Here is a 23,820-nt window from a genome sequence, read left to right as displayed (position 1 = left end):
AGTTCGAAAGCACGTCAAAGTGCAAGTAGATAAATAAGTACCGCTCCAGCGGGAAGGTAAACGGCGTTTCCGTGCACTGCTCTGGTTCGCCAGAAGCGGCTTAGTCATGCTGGCCACATGACCCAGAAGCTGTACGCCGGCTCCCTCAGCCAATAAAGCGAGATTTGCACCGCAACCCCAGAGTTGGTCACGACTGGACCTAATGGTCAGGGGTCCCTTTACATTTGCCCCACCAGATAAGGGGAAATGTGTCCTAGAAAACACTCACTGCTCACTACAAAATTCTCCAAAGCCATTACCGGTAAGTATCTCCAGCCACCTCTAGAAATGTCAGTGCTCGATAGCAGACAAGTCAAATAAAAAAGTCAACAACTTGACATGGCAATATCACATTCCTACTACAAAAATGCATGGTTGTTGTTTTTTTTAATAAAACAACAAAAACAACGCAGCGGAGTTCCAGCTTTGCACATGCTGCTTTTCATTTTGAGGACACTCCAGTGCTGCCTGGAGAAATCCAGTGCCAGGAATTCCGGCGTATCCTCGCCTCCTTACCCAATTCAACCTGCCTCTATTGTTTGCTGGTTCAAAGTCTGCTTGGAGGAACTGAGCAGCTTTTCATTCACCTATTTCAAATTCTCCTCCAGTGAGAAAGCCAAGGAAGTTTGGGGCACATTGTTTAAGCAACTGCCAGATAAATCACAATGAAATCTCAATACTGGAAAATGAAAGCTTATATGGAAAACTGCCCCAACCAAACACCCAGGTCCCCCCCCCCCTTCCTTCTAGTGCAGAGCACCACAATATTGATTTCCATCACGTTTTAGGACAGGTTAATGAACAAATAATAGTGATGCCTATTACCATGCATTCTTAAATAGGGCATTTTAAGCATTCGAGCCGCCTCTCTGTATTCTGGCTCAGTAATCCTTGCAACAACCCTGTGCGATGGATTTTAAAAACCACGTGCAGGTGGGCATGGTACGGGAAGGTGGTTCCAAGAGAGTGGTGGTTTGCTTGAGGGGTTGCAAAGCCGTGGCCCTCCAGATGTCGATGGACCAGAACTCACCATCCCTGACCACCGGCTGGGACGGATGGGACTTGGGAATCCCAAAGGCACATGTAGTTCCTAAAGCCATGCGCAGAGTAAACCTAAACATGCTTGCGCAGAATTAAGTCTCCATCCTTAATGTATGTACAAGGACTGCAGCTGTAGCCAGTTCACAGCTGTGAGGAGGTCTAAGCAAAGCATTCTCTAGCCAGTTTGCTGCATCAACTTGTGTTTAATATGAGGGAGAATCTGAGAAACTGGGCAAGTTTTTTTTGGGGGGGGAAGGAGACTTGTACTTAACACTGGCTGCAAAAGAGAATTATTGTCAGTCTGATTTGCCAGCTTAGGAGACAGCTTTGAGGAGGGGAGGGTGGAGGGGGAGAACTGTGACCTCTAGGAGCAGCTAGCTTAAGTTTCACCTTTTCATCCCTGTCCAGCGAGGGACTGGCTGAAACCATAGAAACAGCCCATTGATGTCACTCCATTCAACTCAAGTGACTGCAGTTTCATAGCAAAAGCATCTCAGGACCCCCACCCCCAGTGAAGAAACTTTATCCAAAGGTAATTGGATGTGTCATGGTTGGGAAGTTGTGCGTCTCTACAATGCCAACAAAGCAAGTCCCCGCTGGATTTGGGTACCTTTTATCACCCCTGCTAAAATAGCAAGAGACTTGCCAGAGAAATAGTCTACCTGCCCGCAAGGATTTCCTATCTCACGCCGAAGTAATTTGACCAGATATTTCTGGTCCTTGGCAAACACTAGCTTAGTGGCCTATCCGAACGGAATAGGAGCGTTCCTTTTGGGAAGCAAAAGAGGGCAAAGCTACCTTTTCTTAAAAGATACGATAAAATCCTGAAGTTATTCAAATCAACAATGGAATGCCCGCAGATCAGGATTTCATTCCACTTTTAGCTTGTGAATCCTGCTCTAAAGCCATGCTTTAAACATTTGAACAATTTAAAATAATTGTGCAGAATAATGATTAATAATAATAATAATTAATAAACTATAAATAATGGTAATAATGATTAATTCATAATAGGTTAATGGTGTAGGCAACTTTAGTTCAAAGAATTTGGGAGGAGGGTAGGACATGGCCCTGCACTTTATACAGTGGTACCTCGGGTTACATACGCTTCAGTTTACAGATGCTTCAGGTTACAGACTCCGCTAACCAAGAAATAGTACCTCGGGTTAAGAACTTTGCCTCAGGATGAGAACAGAAATTGCGCAGCGGCAGCGTGGCGGCAACGGGAGGCCCCATTAGCTAAAGTGGTACCTCAAGTTAAGAACAGTTTCAGGTTAAGAATGGACCTCCAGAACGAATTAAGTATGTAACCAGCGGTACCACTGTATAATCATCCTTTAAATCATTTCTGTACCACAATATAGCAAACTGAGGCAACAAATGTTACAAAAATACACAAGAAAACCATTCGTACTAATAAATATATACGGTTATCAATTTCTTCTCCTCCTGACATTCCACCCCACTCAGAACCTTTGTCTCCTGGCTCTCACTAACTGCCCAACCCTACAAGTCAGCTCCCCAAATCTCACAGCAAAGAGGGTGCCTGAAATCTGCTGACATTCGTCCCCTCTAGGCTTGCTTTTATGGCCAGACACCAAAGTTGATGGCACTTCCTCAGTCATGTTCCCTTCAGCAATGTCCCAATCCCCATCTAGAGACAAGGACTATTTCTGCATGAAGTTCCCTTTGCCCACACCATTCAGATCACTGCCTATCACAGGTGTAAAGTGGATTTATTTTCAACTATGTGCTCTAAGCAAATTGGTACATATAATAAGCAAAGTAAGAGCCTCTTTCCCCGCCTAAAGGAAATCTATCAGGCATGCTACATCGCAAAACAGAACGCTGCAAGCATTCTGAAGCACTACCTCCCCCTTCCTTTTATTAATTAGCTATGTTTCCTTTCACAGCTGTCCTTTCCCCCCTCTACTCCGACTGAAGTTCACCACTATGACCCCTTACATGGATTTCGGAATCATCAGCTGACAAGTTTCCAAGCATTACTCCCTAATCAGTAGGACTAGAAACTTGGGTTTTTCAAAACGACTCGAATCTCGACAATGGTTTCATTCAATATTCCACTTACCACGAAAGTAAAATGTCGACCAATTCTTGCAATGGAATAGCAGAAGAGGCAAGCATGTTTCTAGCTAGAAGCTTGGAAGTATTACGTCCACCAGCCACTGAGGCCACCATGAAGGAATTTATCGCATTCCCAGACTTTTAACAGCAGGGTTTCTGCAGTCATGCTGTTTTTCCAGGACTCTTTACTATCTTCCCCCCAGCAATGAATCTTCACTAAATCACTGAAGGTGCTGCTGCACAATAAAAATAGATGTTGATGAACTCTCCAGAGTTCCCCAATTCAGTTTCCCCACCTGGTTGCCACAAAGTTACTTGTTTCTACCCTTGTTATATCCAAAATGTACAGGGAAAGGCTGTGCAGGTTTCCAAGCACAGCACAAAGAAACTCTTCCCCGAACTGATATTTAATAAAAGCTTGACTAAAAGAGGGCAGCAATTGTAAAATACATTATTTCTAAAGTTTAGGGTAGTTTCATTTGTGCTCTTCCTCAAGTCCTCTAAACCGAATTGGTCAGACCACACCTGGAATACCATGTCCAGTTCTGGACACCACAATTTAAGAAGGATGCTGATGTCCTAGGCTCTGTGGTTTAACCCACAGTGCCACCCGCGTCCCTTCACACTACTAGCCAGCAAACCTTTACAGTACTAGCCAGCAAACCTACTTCTCTGCTCTCTTTCAGCTGGTGGGAGAGCGTGGGGGTGGGGGTGATATGTGTGCTTCCCCAAATTAATTTTAGAACACAACTGCACTCTGAGAGACATTAGTGATAGATTGAGTTCAGCATCTCTTTCAATGTCAAGCTATTAATTCTAAAGTTTGCTTGACAAAAAAATACACACGTACATACAGTGTGTTTAAACAGTGGTGTCGTTTTCAGAAAGGAGCAAAACCTGACGGCCAGCAACAGCCCAACCTTCCCCAGATTTCTGCTCTCAATATGGTTTTGGACTCCCAGCTCTCATCAGACCCAGCCAGCATGGCCAATAGGGATGATGGGATTTGTAGTCCGGAACATCTAAAAGATGCCAGGTTAAGCAAGGATGGTCTACTGAGTGTGGGAACAGATGCTGGAAGTAGCCTACAGAGATGGAAACTGATAGCATTGTTGGCCAACACAAGACTACCAGAAGCAAGGCTTGAACCTTCCTTCCCTCTCCGCAGTCACTGCTCATCAGTCAAAATTGCCTTGTAGCATGAGGAGTGATCCTTGAGCTATTAGTAGAAATTGACTGAAGTGTTACTAGCAAATATAACAGAAGTGGATGTTAGTCTTACGTAGAGACAAGATGTTTGGTGCCAAAAGCAGCCAAGCCATTTAAAATTCATTTTCAAATGTTACATCTTGAAACATTCAAATGACGTATATATTTAGGTTGTTCTCTAATATTGCTGGTAGGTAATGAAAGAAATGCACATGACATTTATTTTCTTCTTCTTTAAATAACTCCTACAGGTGAAAACCTGTAGGTGAAACCTGTAGGTGAAAACCTACAGGTGAAACTCCTACAGGGAAACGGGTGGCGCAGGGACGCGGGTGGCGTTGTAGGTTAAACCACAGAGCCTAGGGCTTGCTGATCAGAAGATCGTCAGTTCGAATCCCTGCGACGGGGTGAGCTCCCGTTGCTCGGTCCCTGCTCCTGCCAACCTAACGTCAAAGTGCAAGTAGATAAATAGATACCGCTCCGGTGGGAAGGTAAACGGCATTTCTGTGCGCTGCTCTGGTTCGCCAGAAGCAGCTTAGTCATGCGGGCCACATGACCCAGAAGCTGTACGCCGGCTCCCTCGGCCAATAAAGCGAGATGAGCGCCGCAACTCCAGAGTCGGCCACGACTGGACCTAATGGTCAGGGGTCCCTTTACCCTACAGGTGAAATGCTTGCAAAAATGACAACAACAACACAAATACTTAAAGTTTATCCACATCTGCCCGAAATTCCATTACTGTAATATAGAAGCACAAATTTATTCAATGCAAAAAAAAGAAAAGACAAAATGGGGCTGGGGAGGGGAAACACAGAACAGAATATGGCATTATTTCTGACATAAGTAGCAAAAAACAGTGAGCCTTGGCTCTGATCCAGAAATGCTACACAACAGAACTACTCGGTGTTATCAGTTCTGATTGAATTTTGGGAGCAGAGTTGCGGGGGGGGGGGGAGAAGAGGGGAAAGGAAACTCCCGGCTTTGAATACCCTGCCCCCAGCTGCACTCCTACCCCTTCCTTATTGGGAAAGCCCAGCTTCTGTTGAAAGACAGCTCAGGTCTACATCAGGAGCTGAGGTGACACAACAGAACTGCAGAGCCTTACAGAGTGTTGGTGCTGACCTTTAAAGCCGTAAACAGCCTCAGTCCAGCATATCTGAAGGAGCGTCTCCACCCCCATCATTCTACCCAGACACTGAGGTCCAGCGCCGAGGGCCTTCTGGCAGTTCCCTCACTGAGAGAAGCCAAGCTACAGAGGGCCTTCTCGGTAGTGGCGCCCTCCCTGTGGAACGCCCTCCCACCAGATGTCAAAGAGAACAACAGCTACCAGAGTTTTAGAACAACAGCTACCAGACTTTTAGAAGACATCTGAAGGCAGCCCTGTTTAGGGAAGCTTTTAATGCTTGATGTATTACAGTATTTTAATATTTTGTTGGAAGCCGCCCAGAGTGGCTGGGGAAGCCCAGTCAGATGGGCGGGGTATAAATAAATTCTTATTATTATTATTATTACATACTGCACGGATGCATATTTTCATTCGTTCTTTCATACTGCATGGGTGTTTTGCAATCGGCACAGCTGCTGCAATGAAAAGCCTAGTTTTGGATTTGCTGAGAGGCGTGGAGGGGTGGAGGAACAGCCTCTGTAGTGCCTTAAAAAAATATACTAAAAAGGCATTGTGGCAGAGCCAAGGACTGTCCAGGAAGGACATGATTATTGTTCAGTGCAGTTAGCAAGCCCCTCGCCAAGACCCCCTCTTTCCAATTTTATGCCTCTTAGCTGAGAAAGGATCCAGCTCAATTCCTCAACTCTTTCTCCATTCTTCTGTTGATACACCCATGCACATAGTACTAATTATTAGGAGTCATAAACAATAATGACAGTCTCAGGTAATATGGCACTGCCTATTGATTTATCCTTTCGACAAGACATAAGGGACGGTCCTGAGATGCAGGCTCACAAAAAGGGCTTCCCTCACTGTTGGCAACCACAAAATACGTGCGTGCACCAAGGGCCATCTGTCATAGCCAGTAACAGATGCTCTGTGCACATACAAAACACATTTTTAGTTGTGATGCTTTCAGCTATACGGCTAAGGAAAATGATATTAGGGAACTTCCAAGAGAGGAAAAGGTCACTTCATTTGTTCAAGGTATAGAAATACGTAACTAAGTATGTTAAGCTTTTAATGACTATATATATGACAAACTCCTTTCAAGGGAGCAATGTGCAAAAATTATACAGGACAACAAGAGAAATACTATGTTTAATCCTCCGTGTACAATATTATCATATTCTAGATTGTTTAGCAAGATTATTAAAACAGTAGCCTTATCATCGGGCCGCCAAATTCTAGCTAAGCAGATAAATTAAATGCTTTAGAACAAACAGGCATACATAATGTTCCACCAAAGTAAACATGAGTCAAGTGCTCAGATCTTATGATCATCAATCAGGTCAATTAATCTTGGCAGGAATACATAACGAAGGTCATACAGGAATGAATTTCCATTTCAACTGGCACTGCAACCTTAGAAAGCACTTCAAAAGCCATGTAAGCAGTGTCCCTTTTAAATCTGTTCAGCTCCTATGGAACCAACCAAGGCCTAACTGACGCAAGCCACAACCATGTGCAGTGGTTTGTAATGCTGTCATGTAGGCACTGCTCAGTGGAGGGTGTGAAGCTGTTCATGAGAAGCTGTTTCCCCACACGGTTCAGTGGATTTCAGCCAATCACAACTCACATAGATAGCACAGAACATGGCGCAGTACCCCACACATCAGTTGCATTAGAACCAAATCTCAGAATACAACCAGAATCAAGTGAAAGCAACTTCTTCTAGAACAGTCCTGGTATATTCCCAGAACCAAAAACCAAGAACTGCGATTCCGAATTTTAAAGCTTGTGCACGGTGCAATGTATGACACCGTACACTTGTAATATCCCTGGGAACAGAGACTACGGAACCCACCGGTGGCAAATGCCCACGTTTTCAGTTGATGGCAGCACCAATGTCAAATTGCATCAGTTTACAGGAAAGGTGCTGTGCTCATGCTGATGCCGTGAACTAAATTTACCCCAAAAGAGCATTTAGGAATTCAAGTTACTGTTCAGTACATTACCACCTCATCACAGGCTGATGCAGCAGAAGAAATCAGCACTAGCTGATTAAGAATGGTGGTTCCCAATCCTGGGAACTGAGCCTATATACCACTCACAACCTCACAGGAGAAAAAAGGCTTCTCCATTCTGTCTGCTGCCTAATTCAGGTGCTCCACAATTAGGGAAGGACTGACAGCAGCCACATGCATGGATGAGACATACCCCAGTTAATTCAAGTATTTCCGTCTATAAAGCAAGCTTTCAGTTTTATTCTCTTGCTGGAATGTTACGTGGCCTAGATTTGGGTCTCTGTTTTTATACTTTTGGTTAACTTAACTAATATCTGAATATGCTATGTGCATCTATCTCCTCCAGAAACATGTTCTGTGATGTTTTCGTTTTCTTCCCCTAAGGCAGAAGCCACCAACAGAAGGCCAGGCATTAGTTGTGATATTCTGACAGGAGGAAAATACAGTGTTGCATCCTTCTCCATCTGGTGTGTGTGTGTTCTTCCTCCTCGACAAACCCCTCGATTTTAGAGGCGGATGCTTAGCCATGTTGCAAATTGTTTTAACTTCTGCATGTATCTGTTGTTTCTTATACGCTCTTTCAGCTTCTCAACTAACGTTTCTTCTTTCCAGATTCCTTTATTTTTCCTCACGGCTTTCAATTCAGCTCGAAGGAGCCTCTTGTGGAGTTTCCAATATATCCGGGATTCGTGAGCTAGTCCGTCAATACGGACTGTCTTGCCAAGCCCTCGTCTCAGGATTTCTTCATTTAGGCAGATACTGGAAAATCTACCCTGTTCGGAATAGACATCGATAGCGCTGTTGAGTGTCTTACACAAGAATTACAGAAAACAACAGCCACATTAAAGGTAAAGGGACCCCTGACCATTAGGTCCAGTCGTGGCCGACTCTGGGGTTGTGCGCTTATCTCGCTTTATTGGCCAAGGGAGCTGGCGTACAGCTTCCGAGTCATGTGGCCAGCATGACTAAGCCGCTTCTGGCGAACCAGAGCAGCACACGGAAACGCCGTTTACCTTCCTGCCAGAGTGGTACCTATTTATCTACTTGCACTTTGATGTGCTTTCGAACTGCTAGGTTGGCAGGAGCTGGGACCAAGTAACGGGAGCTCACCCTGTCACGGGAATTCGAACCACCAACCTTCTGACCGGCAAATCCTAGGCTCTGTGGTTTAACCCACAGCGCCGCCCACCTTAAAAATATTAAATATGCAGAGATTAAGGCTGCAACTCTATGCATTTTTGCTTGGCAATAAGTCCCAGTGAACACAGAGGGTCTTGAGTATATATGCTTAGGATTAGGTTCCATGGATGCATATCCATTCCCCCTGCCCCCATTTTTATTTACCTTACTTATTACCACAAGGCAATCAAGCGCTGAGTCCTTCCTTCCCAGAAGTTGGAACCACATCATCTGTGGGGGTTTTACCTCTTCTTTCAACCAGACCGTGCCATCTGGTGTTAGCTCCACACCAGCAAGTCTGATCAGCAATAAACCATCTGAATTCCCTAAGGATGCATGCACAATAACATTGTTTAATTACAACATTATCAGAGACACTTTGTTGGCTTAATAAATCTAAGCAGCTGGGGTTCTGATCTGCTAGGTTTACATGGAAAATTTCGCAGCTTGAGTGAATATTTTTGGTTTTACAGCTAGAACTGTGGGTTTTGGGGGCTTTTTTTTTTTTTAAGTTAACATTTGCCATAGGCTGAAAGAGCCAAAGCTACTTCAGAAATCATTTGCCTTGTAATATTTCCAATATTCTCCATTATTATGGGATTAATGTGGACTCGCTACCAAATTTTGCCTCTAACAGAGTCAAGCAACTCATCAAAGAAAAAATTTATTTGGACTTAAACGGAGGGACCTTTTCCAGATGGCATACGCATCCTGATATCCAATATATAAAACATCTTTGGGGATGGAGCAATACTTTATTAATCTCATGCTGGGAACACTTAGAAAAGTATTTAGAGCTTTGTGTTCTCAGTGCATGCCCTCTGCATATCTAATGGGAAGATTTAATAACAAAGACTTTGCATCTGTGAGTCGGGAAATGTGGAGGACATTGAACCCTATTTGTTACAGTGCCCTTTATATACATCCCCTAGAAAAAAATTCCTCGACTACATCCTTTGCTCTCTTTCAAACCCACCTCCCCTTGAGAAAATCTCTATTTTGCTGGCTGGCAATAACGTATTTATTACTGCACTGGTTGCAAACTTTGCCTTGGCTGCAAGTAAGTTGAGAGCTAGGCACCAAGACAAGTATCATAAGGGGAAGTGTGAGAAGTGGAGTGCTTAACTTATGCAGGTGTGATTTTTGCATTTTTGTATGCTTGCTTTGCTGTTGTTGTTCAGTTTTAAATCAATTATTTGTATTCTATGCATTGTGACGGCTTACAGCTTTTAGCAATTCATTCATATTTCCAATGATGTGGAATATAATAACCTTCCATCACCAGAGACCAACTGTGCTGTACGGCTTTCTGTATCAAAAGTGGCCGGGATACAGGCATGAAAAAGGAAAACATATTTTGACGTTGCTTATTTAAAAAGGTACAGGCTATACACCTGCGCTGTGCACCTGACAGAACAACACTTGAGGAACGTAAATAACATAGACAACCCTTGTAAATAATCTCCTGTAAGAGTGACAGTTAACCTTAGTCCCACAGCATGTGTTTCCAAGGCGTGCAGAAGGCTTGAGAAAATAAGAAGTACGTGCTTCAAATTTTATACTATAAGTACAAGCTGCTCAAGCTGTAACGTGTGAAGTAGTCCTCGTTTAGAAAATGTTCGCTCTGTAGCTAGGATAGGATGGATTACACTTGAAAAATACTAGGCCCTCTGTCTTTAAAGTAGGAAAACAGTCAACGATGCAGTTATTTTCATCTGTGCGACACTGTTATGGAAATACAATGTTATCTCTACATCAAGCCTTGCAGAAGTAAGAAGGGAGCACATGGTAGGTACAATAGTTCTAGAATTCCAGAATCACTACGCTTAAGAATTACTTTTAGCCCAAGGGCTTAGTTATGCTCAGCTCAGTAAGATTTTTGCTACCTTTTACTTGAACAGTAGACCCCAAGCAAATGGCTTTTGAAATTCTCCTCAGTTGTATCTCATGTAGCATGGGGAAAAAGCAACCCTGAATTGCCTCTGAGTTAAGTGGAACAAGTTGTGCAACACTTTGGGTACTAGCTATTCTATTTTCACTTTGCTGGATTTCATTTCCCATGGACTTCTCAAAGAGATTAAGCCAGCAATCCTAACCCCACTTCCCTGAGAGCAAGTCTCATTGAATTAAATACGTAGCTAGGATTACAGTTAAAGCACTCAAATTCTTTTGCAATGTCTAAGTACATATTGTATTTGCTTTGGGTATGCATTTTCTGGGGATTCCATTCAATGATACCAGGCAGATTGGGATATTATTAAGTATCAAAACCAAAAAGGACTCTTGTGGCATAAGCTTTCCTGGAATAAACTCCTTTTCATAAAATGCATGAAGTGTTATTCTGAGTTTGTACATACATACCTACATGATTGGGGTGGTGGAATTGTGTGGAAGGGTGAGGTCAGGACAAAATGAGCGGAAAGGTACAGACTGTGACAATCATGCTATTAACAGTATCAAGTTTGCAGATAGTTAAATAATGTTTGACTTGGCCACTATGGGCTCACGCATGTCTTTCATCCTACTTACATCTTCTCTGCAAAGATGAAATGATTGGAAGGGTAATGGGAACATGTTCAATTTCCAATCCTCGTTCACTTATTCGGTGCAACCGTCCCCGCAACTTAACGTTCTTCTCTATAAATTCCACTGGTATTTCCATAGCAGTTGTGAATTTGGTTGTCTTTTCATGAAAAAAGGAAAGAGACAGGGGAGAGGGAATAAAAAAATGGAGAACTTGTAATGTCCGGATAGATCTCTGTAATCATTTAATTCACATAACAAGATGTTTCCAAGCAAATGTTTCCAAGCTATAACCCGTTACAGGTATCACTCAGTGGCAAGTTGTCATTCTATAAACCTATTCTATGAAGCAGTTTAAGACTCTGTGATCCACATATCACAACTCACCTTCAAGCCCCTGACATAGAATGGGCTATACATTGAAACAATTGAAGAAAATCAGGCCTTACGAGAAAATATATGTGTATATCTCTCCCCTTCTTCTTCTTTTTACTTAAGAGCTGTTTCACACATTATGGGCTGCCGATGAGTGCACATTCAACAAGGGAGAGCAACCCCTCACAGTTCCCTTCTGAATATTATCTGTGTGAGACATGGGCTTGCAAACATGCTTGTTGCATTTTACCATTTTAAAGTATATTCCTGGGACATTTCAAAATTTAACATATGATGTTGCCCTATAGACACCCTACTAGCAACGTGCTACTAGCAACTTTGGCACATTTCCCTCAATGGGATCAGGTCCTCAGCCTCAACTCATCTCAGAAGGAAAAGGAGCCAGGTTTTGGGGGGTGGGGAGGGGAAGAGAAGTGTGGAGGGTGGATGCCCACCTCTGAAAAAGCAGTACGGATGTAGGAGAAGCTGGTAAATGCAGCAGGGCCCAGCAGAGTAACTAGAGTTTACCACCAGAATGGTCTTTTGCTATGTTGCTCATATCACATCTGGCTTCTATTACTGAGGAGGTCAAGCCACCAGGAATTAATTTATTACCCAATCCTTCTCTCCTGTTGTCCTGCAAGGTCTCTTCACAGAAACAGAAGACCTTGCAAACAACATCCGAAGGTTCTGTAAATAAACATAATGAAACAAGTCTGCTTATTGCGCTTAGTCTGGCTTTCCAAAAGCAACTGACATGACATATTCTTAACATGGAAAATACTCCAGTGAAACCATGTTTGGCCACAGAAACTGCACAGCGCTGACTAATTTAAAATTTAAAACATAGCAAGACCTGCTCACACACTGAAGCCGACTCCTAGGCTACATCTCAACTAGACAAGTTGATTATAAAACAAAGGGATGCAGGTGGTGTGGTGTTCTAAACCACTGAGCCTCTTGGGTCAGCAGTTCAAATCCCTGCTCCCGTTGCTCTGTCCCAGCTTCTGCCAACCTAGCAGTTCGAAAGCACACCAGCACAAGTCAATAAATAGGTACCGCTGTGGCGGGAAGGTAAACAGCATTTCTATGCACTCTGGCTTCCGTCACAGTGTTCCGTTGCGCCAGAAGCAGTTCGGTCATGCTGGCCACATGACCTGGAAAGCTGTCTGTGAACAAAAGCCAGGTCCCTCGGTCTGAAAGCGAGATGAGCGTCACAACCCCATAGTCACCTTTGACTGGACTTAACCATCCAGTGATCATTTACCTTTTACCTTTTAAAAACAAAGCCCACCCTCTGGCTTGCAAGATACAAAATGTAATTCAAAGCAAAGGCAGAGGAGGGGAACGGTAAAGGTGGAAGACTGAGTTGGAGAAAGATGGTGAGCAGCCAAGTTTTGAAGGAGGTGTTTAAATGTAACAACAGAAGCCAGATGGATGGCAGGAGGCAAAGCGTTCCAATGGCAAAGAGGGAGGATAGTCAATGAAGTGGTAATGTGTCTCTCACATTGCCATTATCTGTTCTTTTACTCCCTGCCAACCTACTACTCATGGTATTGCTGCTACTATTAATATTGCTACTGCTTCATACATACCACTTTTCTGCACTGGCCCTTGCACACAGCCACTCACTATATCACCAGCCTGAGATGACAGCTCCTGAAAAGAAGAAATCAGGGGCCTGTCAATTTGGTCTTCAGAAATCCCAGTGGGTGACATTTGAATCTTGATTGCTTATGGGCCCGTCACTAATTGAACACATGAAACAAATTGCATACACATGCACACACACACACACAATGTAATGGGTATGAGTTACTCGTGCGTAAACTGGTGCCTTTCTCGGTTAATTTGCCTTGTTAAAACTTTCTGACTGCACAGCCCCTTCTCATCGTGGCTGCCTCAGTCACTGGCAGAATCCGTCAGTGGGCGTTTCTTGAACCTCTTCCAACATAAAAGTTGTTTGACACCCAGTCTCCTCCTCCTCTCACTGCGCGGGAGTCTTCTGCACAGGGAAGGCGTGGGTAGCGGAGGACCTGGGCTCTCCTCACTGATGTCCAGTGAAGAGTCCCTGAGCCCTCTCTCCACTTCCCCCGTCTGCCTCCCTTTATCCCTGGTGTTGCGCTGATTGGCTTCCCCCTCTACTGAGCTGTTTCTCCCCCTGCTGCTGGGTCCTTCGCCCACATCATCTGGGAGCCTCCCCTCCGCCTCTCGCTCCTATGTCAATTCCCTGACACACGAGGTATCCCGTTCTCCATCTGGGAAGGAGAGGGTGTACCAACAGTATAAGATACCTTTTCTAAAGCAATGTATCTCATCAGATAGTTCTGTGAATAAAACAAAAATCATGTGAAAGCAGATTTTTTTAAAAAAAACCACACAGTGATGCTACTGTCCATCTCATCTGTAAATTACGAACCCCCATTTGAACAATATAGGTTTCCACACTGCCAAGAAAATGATTCATATACTCATAGGAGGAGATCAACATAGATCGCAAAGTGGAAAACTGCCCAGGAAAGTCAATATTTATTTGCCATGTGCCGGAAGACCCATACAGGTACTGACAAAGGAAATCAAACATAATTTAAGAGAAACATCCTGGGTGATTTGGGAAGAGAGAAACAACGCAACATAAAATAGCAATGGAAGGTTAATAGAACGCATATAAAAGCAGCTGTTTTTACACAGAACATAGTCCTGAACAAAGTAGCTAATATCCTAGTGATTTACATCCTTAAAGAAGTGAAGCTTGATTTGGGCCATCAAGCAATTGTTACAATACAGCCTTTCCATGTCAGTTTTCCTCATTTGCTTGCTTAACAAATAAGGATTTGGCTGGGAAATAGCCAAATATGTTTTGTCTGTGAAATACGTGACTAGCCTGGGACACAAACAGAGCCTTGAAACACTAATGCCCAACTAGTCTATTGCGTTTCAAGGAAACACATGAGGCTGTTTTCCAGCCAATCTCTCAAAAAAGGTTTGTAGGGGAAAGTAACACGTGAAAAAGCTGTCCCAAATTATGTGAAAAAAACAAGAAATGCCTCCCAGATATTCCGGTTGAAATCTGATTATTTTATAATAATCTTTATTGCGGTCCAACAACCCATAACATGGATTCAGAATAAAATACAGATTCATACAGACAAACCCCCAGGGAAGGGAGACGGAAGCATTATTTGTTTAGTCATGGGTATGTTGATCTTTGATTCGTATGACTACTGAAAGAAACTTTGCCACGGCCACTGTGATATTATTGGACTTGTCATCCAGAAGATATTTGATATGGTAGGCTTCAGATTGACCCTGCCGATTTGCCAATAGTGGTTTAATCAATAGTTCCCTAGCTTGATCATATTGTCCGCAATGCAATAAAATATGCCTCATGCAGTCAACAGATCCTATCTTGATAAGGGATACCTCTCAGTATGCCGTTTAACACTTCTAATGGGAATACATTTAATCTGGCTTTGGTGAAAAGATGCTGATATGTTGGTACAGACAAATTTCTAAGATATGCAGGTGTCTGGAACTCAAACCCATAGTGAATTCCTACTGCTAATGGGCCACAGATAACATGAGATTGAGATCGGAGATCACTATGTGATATGTCCCAGAGCCTTTGCCTCAGAGGTATCAAAGCCCAGATGGGTATCAAAGCCCAGATGGTACAGGAGAGAAGGTGGAATACCAATTGAAGCGGCTTTTCTAACCATAATTTTCATCCATGAGCTGGTAAACTCATTGTTTAGGTATGGAAGTAACCCCTTCCCTAGGCCAAAGACTGAGTTCTTGAGCCACTATCTCAGGACAGCCCACCATGCTTTAGTTGATAGAGGACATTCACCTGTTTCTGAAAATAGTATTGCATTTGGAACACAATTTGGAACTTGTAGGAGGGACCGGAGAAACTTTGCATGGAAGCCATCGAACCTGGAGAATGAGCCATTGAACCAGACATTTGAGGCATAGAGGAGTTGAGAGACAGATGTTGCATTAAATACCTTAAGGGCTGATGGAACATAATGGCCTCTCCTTGTATAAAAGAATAGTATAGCCAGTTTGCTTACCTCTGCCTTTTGATAGGCGGTTTACCAATGAAGTTTCCAGGACTTGGAATGATGAAATAGAAGCCCTAGGTACTGGAAGAATTTGGTCTGCTCTAGTTTGTGACTGTCCAGTACCTATTTACTCGGGGACAATCTCTTCTCAAACACCAGGACTTTTGATTTTTCATAATTGATGGGTAACCCATTATCAGAGCAGTAGTCTGAGAATTTCCTTAGTTGGTAGTTCAGGCCAGGTCTGGGTTGGGAGAGAATGGCTGCGTCATCCGCATACAACAAGAAAGGGGTCTTTCTCGTCCCTGTTTTTGGAAGATGGTCATCAGGGTCCATTAAGCTTGCCTCTAAGTCATTCAGAAACAAACTGAACAAAGTGGGAGCCAAAATACATCCCTGTCTCACTCCCCTGTCCATCTCAATACAGTCCAAGAGCTGGCCCTGCAACCCACACCTAACCTGCAAATTGCTTCCACAGTACAGGGCTTTTATAAGCTATAGGAGACGTTTATCCTTCAGTACTAGATGTACCGGTAATTTGGACCATAGTTGGAATCTGGTGATGGAGTCAATGGCAGATTTCAGGTCCATAAAGGCCACAAAGAGTTTTCCCTGTAGAGGTCTAGTGTACTTCTCGGCTAGGAGGGAGACAGTGGTCTGATGTTGAGTGGCTCTTGCGGAAAGCTGACTGAGCTTCAGATAGTATATTATAGTCATTTAGAAAAGTTGTCAGTTTGTTACAGAGAAAGCGGGCATACAGCTTTCCTATAGTTGAAAGCAGACTGATTGGCCTATAATTAGAAGGCACGTTTGGCTGACGTCTCTTAAAGACTGGGACTACTTGTCATGGAACAGATAGGGAACGCCCTTGGGTGAAGGGAAGCGGGAGTATCAGAGCAGGGACAAGTCAGACGGGGAAAACAGGGAAATGACAGACAAGCAGGGGAGGAGAAAGCGGAGAGCAGTCAAGTGGTGTCAGGGCTCTGCGATGCTGGAGAGCCCTGCCACCAAGCAGGGAGTTCAGAATGGGAAGCGGTGCCTTCAGCACAGGCGAGCAGAGTTAAAATGCAGGGATCAAAGACATCTCGTGAGATTCTCACGTCTGCTGTGTTGGAGAAGGAGCTGAAGGAAGCCACTCCCCGAATGTAACTCATCGGATTCAGACGCATGATTTGGAACTGTAGCTGTTTGTACATATGTAAATAAGGAACTGTACAGTGGTACTTCGGGTTACATACGCTTCAGGTTACATACACTTCAGGTTACAGACTCCGCTAACCCAGAAACTGTTACGAACTTTGTTTCAGGATGAGAACAGAAATCGTGCTCCGGCAGCGCGGCAGCAGGCCCTATTAGCTAAAGTGGTGCTTCAGGTTAAGAACAGACCTCCGGAATGAATTAAGTACTTAACCCAAGGTACAACTGTAAATATCTCTCTGAGTGAGCAGAGGGTGTTAACTGTGAAGAGCGGACACCACCTTGACACTACTATTGCATGTTGCCAGCTAGACAGTACTTTGCCTGAGTTTTTTGCTATAGTAAAAAGTGCCGCCAGAAGAGGAGCCCACCAGTGCTGATTTGATATGATCAATTCAACTGAGATAAAGCCATTTCCCGGGGCCTTACCACTCTTCAAGTTCCCAATTAATTTATTCCACTGTAACCGGGCTCCATTGTGGGAGCAGTGACAGTTCTGCCGAATCTTCATCATAAAAACTGGCGGGGAGATTTGAATTTTCCGTGAATATATTTATAAAATTGTTCTCCCATACCTGAACTGGAAGGGGACATGGGTGGCACTGTGGGTTAAACCACAGAGCCTAGGACTTGCCGATCAGAAGGTCGGCGGTTCAAATCCCCATGACGGGGTGAGCTCCTGTTGTTCAGTCCCTGCTCCTGCCAACCTAGCAGTTCGAAAGCACATCAAAGTGCAAGTAGATAAATAGGTACTGCTCCGGCGGGAAGGTAAACGGCGTTTCCATGTGCTGCTCTGGTTTGCCAGAAGCAGCTTAGTCATGCTGGCCACATGACCCGGAAGCTGTACGCCGGCTCCCTCGGCCAATAAAGCGAGATGAGCGCCACAACCCCAGAGTCGGCCACGACTGGACCTAATGATCAGGGGTCTCTCTACCTTTACCTTACCTGAGTTGGAATGGCACAGCTAGGGGCTAGGGAGCTATTGCTCAGGAAACCGGAGACCAGTTTCCAGAAGGGTTTTGTTTCGTTGTTTAGTAAGGCATTCAGTAAGAGAGACCAGGAGTTTTGTTCAGACTGCCTTTTTTTTAAGTCAAAAGGCCTTTGTACTCTTTTTTTAAATTTTGAAATAGGTTGGGGGTAAATAGTTTAGGCCAGCGTTTCTATAGAGCAGTGTTTCCCAAACGTTTTTGGGCAACGGCACACCTGTTTACTGGAAAAAAATCTCGCGGCACACCACCATTAAAGCCCCGCCCCGTGACGTCAGCGCGCAGCGTCACGCCGGGAGGGACGCACAAAAGTGAACGTTTTTTCCCTTCCCCTTGCCGGGGTGGGAGGAGGCAGCAGAGCGAGGGACTGAGGGACGGCGGCAGCTGAGGCGGCGGCGGCTGTTGTGGTGGTGGTGGCGATAGCGGGCGGAGGAGGAGCCGTCGCCGGGAGTTGCTGCTGCTGCTGTTGCTGCTGCTGCCCGGACATGCCGGCCTCCTCCTCCTCCGCTGTCTCGCGCTCCTCCCTTTTGCGCACGCTGCCCCACCGCTCGGCACCACCACCGCGGAGCCGCCCCCGGCTCGACGCGGATCCTCGCCGCCGCCGCCTCTCGCCGCCTGACTCGCCCGCCTCCCTCCCACGGCACACCAGCCGGTGTCTCACGGCACACTAGTGTGCCGCGGAACACCGGTTGGGAAACACTGCTATAGAGCTACACGTGAGAGCAGGGTGGAGATCAAAGGTGGCGAACTACCCCAGAAGGAACACAATGTATCTCTCGCCAGAGGTATGACCCCTCCCCTAACAAAAAATAATTCCTAGCTTAAGGCAAACTGATATTTCATGCCTGTATCTAGGCCATATTCTAGGCCATTTTGATTAACTGAGAAACTGGAGCAGCTGGATGTCGTCTTTTCACAACAAACTGAACAGCCAAAATGTGGTGCACCGTTAAGTATAATTAAATATGTTAAACGAGACCCCCAAAGTCTTGTTTCTAAGAACAAGTGATGATGGGCTTTGACAGGTCTTCTTGTAGAGGAGGGGCTATGAGTGACAAGCCCGTTCCATGCATCAGCCAATCTTACCTAGTTGGCAATTACAACACTCCCTGAAGGATCTCAATGATTATGTGGATTGATATATGGAGAGATGCTCCTTAAACCTTTTAAAGTCCTAAGAGTGAAAAATCAACAAAGCTTGACAGTTCTGGGAAGGACTCTTAAGTCCTTTTCATTTCAATTGGCCCTGAGTAGATAAAACCACCATTTTAACAGACAGTAATTTATTTTATATTCATTCTAGTTAGAAAACCGACTGCAGTGAATCTGCTTGTGTTTTCAAATTTCAGCTTACTCTAGGGATCAAGCAGGCTAGAGATCTAAATATTCTGCTAAAAGTACACTTCAGATTGAAAAGGCTCAATTACAGTAATAGACTTTGGCTAAAAATTACAGATAAGCAAGCAATTACTGCTCATTATTGAACTTGTGCTATGTGCAGCACCTAACCGCTTCAGGCAACTCATAAACATTATTAAATTCAATACATAACTTACCAATTTTACACTCTTTGCAAGTAAAATTACTCCAGCTATCGCCATTCCAGTGCTGATGTTCTGCAGAAAATAGCATAATAAATTATTTCATAAATTGTTTAAGTCTCCACTACATGACTTTCATTTAATTGAAGCCAGAGCATGCTATCGTTATAAAGAGAAAAGCAAAAAATATATATCTGAGAGCAGCCACAGTTATGCGTCAGAAAGGTTTTCTGACTTATGTTTCAGTTAATCTAGACAACAACAACAAAACTAAGTTTACAAAGGGATCTCAGATTTAGTTTTCTCTAAGCAATCCATTATTTAAAGAAAAAGTTAAATAAATAAAAGGAAAGTAAATGATACAAAATTTATAATTATTTTTGGGGCATCTGCTGAATTCATTATCTAGCAGCACAATCCTAACTGGGCCTATTCAGAAGTCTTATTTAATTCCACATGGCTTACTCTTGGGATTGTATCCCCCTCTCCATAAAATTTATATACTACTTGGTAGTAAAAAGCAAACAAACCTCAAAGCGGCTTTAGAGTAGAGCTTACTTTGGAGTAAATATGCATGGGATTGTGCTAAAATGCAAGTAACTGCAACCCCCAAACCTCATTAAAATACTTGGGACTTCTAAGATGGAAGGGACTCCAAAGATCATCTAGTTTAATCCCAGCAATTCAGGAATCACAGCTAAAGAATGCCTGGCAGATGGCCACTCAACCTCTGCTTAAAAATCTCCAATGAATGAGAGTCCACCACCTTCCAAGGAAATCCATTCCACTCTCAAAGCAGTTCTGATCATCAGAAATTCCTTCCTAACATTTACAGTAGTTGGAATCTTTTCTCTTGTAACTTGAATCCATTGGTTCATATCCTACCCTCTGGAACAGCAGAAAACACGTTTGCTCCCTCTTCTATGCGACAACCTTTCAGATACTTGAAGATGGCTATCATATCATCTCTGTCTCCTCTTCTCCAGGCTAAGCATACCCAGTTTCAACCCTGACAGAACTCTGTGGGGCCCCACTTCTCACTTGTTCCCAGGATGGCAAGGAACCACTACTGAAACCTCTTTGGGTTATGAGTAAATATGCTTAGGAACGTATCTTGAACATGGCCATCATAGCATTGTGCACACTAAACTACAGATGATTGACATACTGAATTTGCTCAGAGATGTTGCCATTCTGAAACTGTTGCCCATCACAAATGAGCCAGTCATTTATAAATCTTAGAAAATATGTCATCTTGAAAATCTATTTTGCCGATTTTTATTTGTTTACTGGTTTTGACCCAGGTTCCGCAGGTAGCGCAGCAGAACCCAGAGGTCTCCCATCTGACTCCCAGAATGGCCTCTGGTAACAAGGAACACACTCTCATCATTTTGAACCTCAACCACTTTCACTTCCAACTTCCTCTCTCTCCAGAGTGTGAATAGCAACAGATACTCTTCCACACCTCCTCTCCTTATGCAGCCAGCTTCATATGGGTTCTATGCAAGCCTTTGCTGCTGTTCACGCCTTGCCCAAATCTCTGCTAGTGAGAGTGAGTCTAGGCGGGAAAAGCGGCAACTCAGTGAAATGAATTGCAATAGATTAATCCTCTAAATTTTATTTACGGCATGTGCATAAATTTTCATATGAGTATTCTGGGAAGCATGGATAGTAGCAAGCTTCCATCTTTTTAATTTTATTTTTAACACACCTTTATGCTCGGACTTTTCCTGATCATTAGTGCTAGATCTACTGCCCTAGGTTTCTTGATCTCCTGATATTTGCATACTTGCATACTTTAATCCATTCTAAACACACCTGTTAGGGAGCAAGCCTCATAAACCGACTTCCTTCTGTGAATACGAGTGCAATTAGTCTGAGAATTCAGAAGTAGCTACAGTGGTACCTCGGGTTAAGAACTTACTTTGTTCTGGAGGTCCGTTCTTAACCTGAAACTGTTCTTAACCTGAGGTACTACTTTAGCTAATGGGACCTCCTGCTGCTGCTGCACCGCCACACGATTTCTGTTCTCATCCTGAAGTAAAGTTCTTAATCCGAGGTACTATTTCTAGGGTTAGTGGAGTCTGTAACCTGAAGCATCTGTAACCGGAGGTACTACTGTATTGCTTTTGTTTCAACCAAGCAAAATATCTCTTTACTGCAATAGCTTTTAGAACTTCAGCCTTGAAGCTGAAAACATTTTTCAAAAAGGTTGTGATATATGTGCTGCCATAAACCTTAAAATGTGTTTTGTCTGAGGAAAAAAGACAAGTATTTAAGACGGTGCACCCCTGAAGAATTTCCCTCCTGAGACCCCTTGATTCCAGCTGATGTGGTGTAAACCTCCAGTTTAGACAATTAATCAATTAAAAATATTTTGAACAGCCAAAATGTTGCCTTAATTAATTGAACAGCTTACTTTTTAAAATTAAACCAAATAAAGCCTAAATCTCCTGTGGTCTTTTAAAAGTGTAATTGCAGCCACAGGGAAGGTCTTTTAAAAGCGTAAATGCAAGCACAATTTAGATCAGGGCTACAGACCTGGTAGGGACGCGGGTGGCGCTGGGGTCTAAACCACTGAGCCCAGGCTTCCTCAAACTCATCCCTCCAGATGTTTTGAGACTACAATTCCCATCATCCCTGACCACTGGTCCTGCTAGCTAGGGATTATGGGAGTTGTAGGCCAAAAACATCTGGAGGGCTGAGTTTGAGGAAGCCTGGTCTAGGGCTTACGATCGGAAGGTCGGCGGGCACGTCAAAGTGCAAGTAGATAAATAGGTACCACTCCGGCGGGAAGGTAAATGCATTCACGACTGGACTTAACTATCAGGGGTCCTTTACCTTTTTTTACAGACCTGGTGGCTGTGGCATTCAGTCTTGTCTCCAGAACTATTTCCCAAGTCTGCATCACCCCCGTTCCCCAACTCCTCTTTGCCCCACACACTTTATACTTTGAAGGAAGGAGAACACCTTTAAAAGTTAGTATTTCCAAACGTCTTTGGGCTGCGGAGGAACATCGTTTGACTCCACGAAATCAAACCCTTCCCTCACAAGGAGGACCAAATGCATCCCTTTGTCCCCTCAGCCAGTGAAGCAAATTGTGCATGTGAGCAAAGGCAGAACCAAAATAGGCCAAAGAGGGGACTCCCATGTTCCCCCCTCCACCCGCACCCGGGTCCCTGTTATAGCCTGGCGCAGCAGAGCAACAAACCAGAACCTGTTCCCGTGCCTCCAGGGCACGCAATCAAGAAGGGAAAGAGCGCCTCTGAGCATATGCTTAGTGCCCATCCCCAACGATGGTGCACGGCCACGACATATTTGGAGAAGCAGCAGGGATCCCGGGCTGCAGAGATTCAACATGCCCATTTATTGTCTTGGTCGTCGCCGTTCTGACCTCTTTTCGTTTCAGCCTATCCCCAAAGACCTAAGGGCGACGGCAAGCAAGCGCGCCCTGCCAAGGCGCCAACCGGCTCCCTCCCTCGCCACTGCTCCTACCCGGACGAGGGTGAGGTGCTCGTCCGCCCATGCCGAGAGGCGAGAGACGTAATTCGCCGGCTCCCCGCCTCGTTGCCCCGCCATGGCTGACCAGGCGCCGCCACTGCCTGCGCCTTCCTTTCCTCGGGCTTCCGCGTGCACCAGGGCGCAGCGCCGCTTGCCGGACACTTGCAGGAGTCGCGCCTTCATTGCTGCTGCTGCTGCAATAAAAAAGATTCAGTCGACGCCGATGTTCTTCCTTCCTTCTCCTAGCTTCCCCTTCGTGGTTTGCCGTAAACTGATTACAGCGCAGTCCTAACTAGGACCAAATATAGTGGGGGGGGGGGCGATTTTTATTTTTGTATCCAGTGCTGAAGTGTTGTTGTTTTTGTTTTTATTACGTGTTTTGTGGTTTTATATCTTGATTTTATTCTGTGAACCGCCCTGAAACCCCCGTGTATAGGGCGGCATATAAATTCTATAAATTCAATTAATAATAATAATAATGTGACTTCAGCAACCCATTACCAATCTGTTGCAGCCTATTGTCAACACACGGATGGATTTGTAACACGTGTCTGAGCTTGGCTACCCAGAGCTTAAACCATGGGCGTGGGGAGTTGCCCTCCCCTAAATCAAGAGATATCAATAAAAATACTAAACTGAGGTTCTGCACCCCCTAACAAAAATCCTGGCTAAGCCCATGCTTCACACGCCCTTCCAATCACATGCATTTAAGAGAGGATCCTTTGGCAGAAACCTGCAATACAAAACTGTATCAATACAGGACGTAGCATTTTGCATTGGGATATGGGACAACACAGGAGAGGCGGGCAACCCTAGCTAACCACGTCTTCTCAGGACTACTGAATTTACCTGGTTGCTCCCAGGTAAGCCAGCTACAGCCCTATACACCTATTTGCCAGAAGAGGGAAGGGCAATGGCACGTCACAGGACTTATTTCTTGGGGAGGCA

The 23,820-nt window shown here is 44.3% G+C and overlaps 1 protein-coding gene across 2 annotated transcripts; it reads right to left on the bottom strand.

Annotated features, from left to right (window-relative positions):
* Positions 1-6,543: 6,543 nt before the first annotated feature.
* On the bottom strand, positions 6,544-23,073 carry LOC309533266 (protein C3orf33). Of its 2 annotated transcripts, XM_082224629.1 has the most exons (6): positions 22,867-23,073; positions 19,387-19,446; positions 13,878-13,910; positions 11,215-11,368; positions 8,851-9,011; positions 6,544-8,279 (listed from the first exon to the last, which is right to left on the bottom strand). In XM_082224629.1, exons 1-6 carry the CDS (start codon positions 23,053-23,055, stop codon positions 8,013-8,015), a joined length of 864 nt encoding a protein of 287 aa, XP_082080755.1. In that variant the 5' UTR covers positions 23,056-23,073; the 3' UTR covers positions 6,544-8,012. The 2 variants fall into 2 exon arrangements, with proteins under 2 accessions (XP_082080755.1, XP_082080756.1); XM_082224630.1 differs by lacking the exon at positions 13,878-13,910.
* Positions 23,074-23,820: the final 747 nt, after the last annotated feature.

This window comes from Podarcis vaucheri (genome assembly GCF_965113315.1).
Source record: "Podarcis vaucheri genome assembly, chromosome: 5".
Taxonomy (NCBI): Eukaryota; Metazoa; Chordata; class Lepidosauria; order Squamata; family Lacertidae; genus Podarcis; species Podarcis vaucheri.
This window is presented reverse-complemented; position numbering and strand designations above follow the sequence as displayed.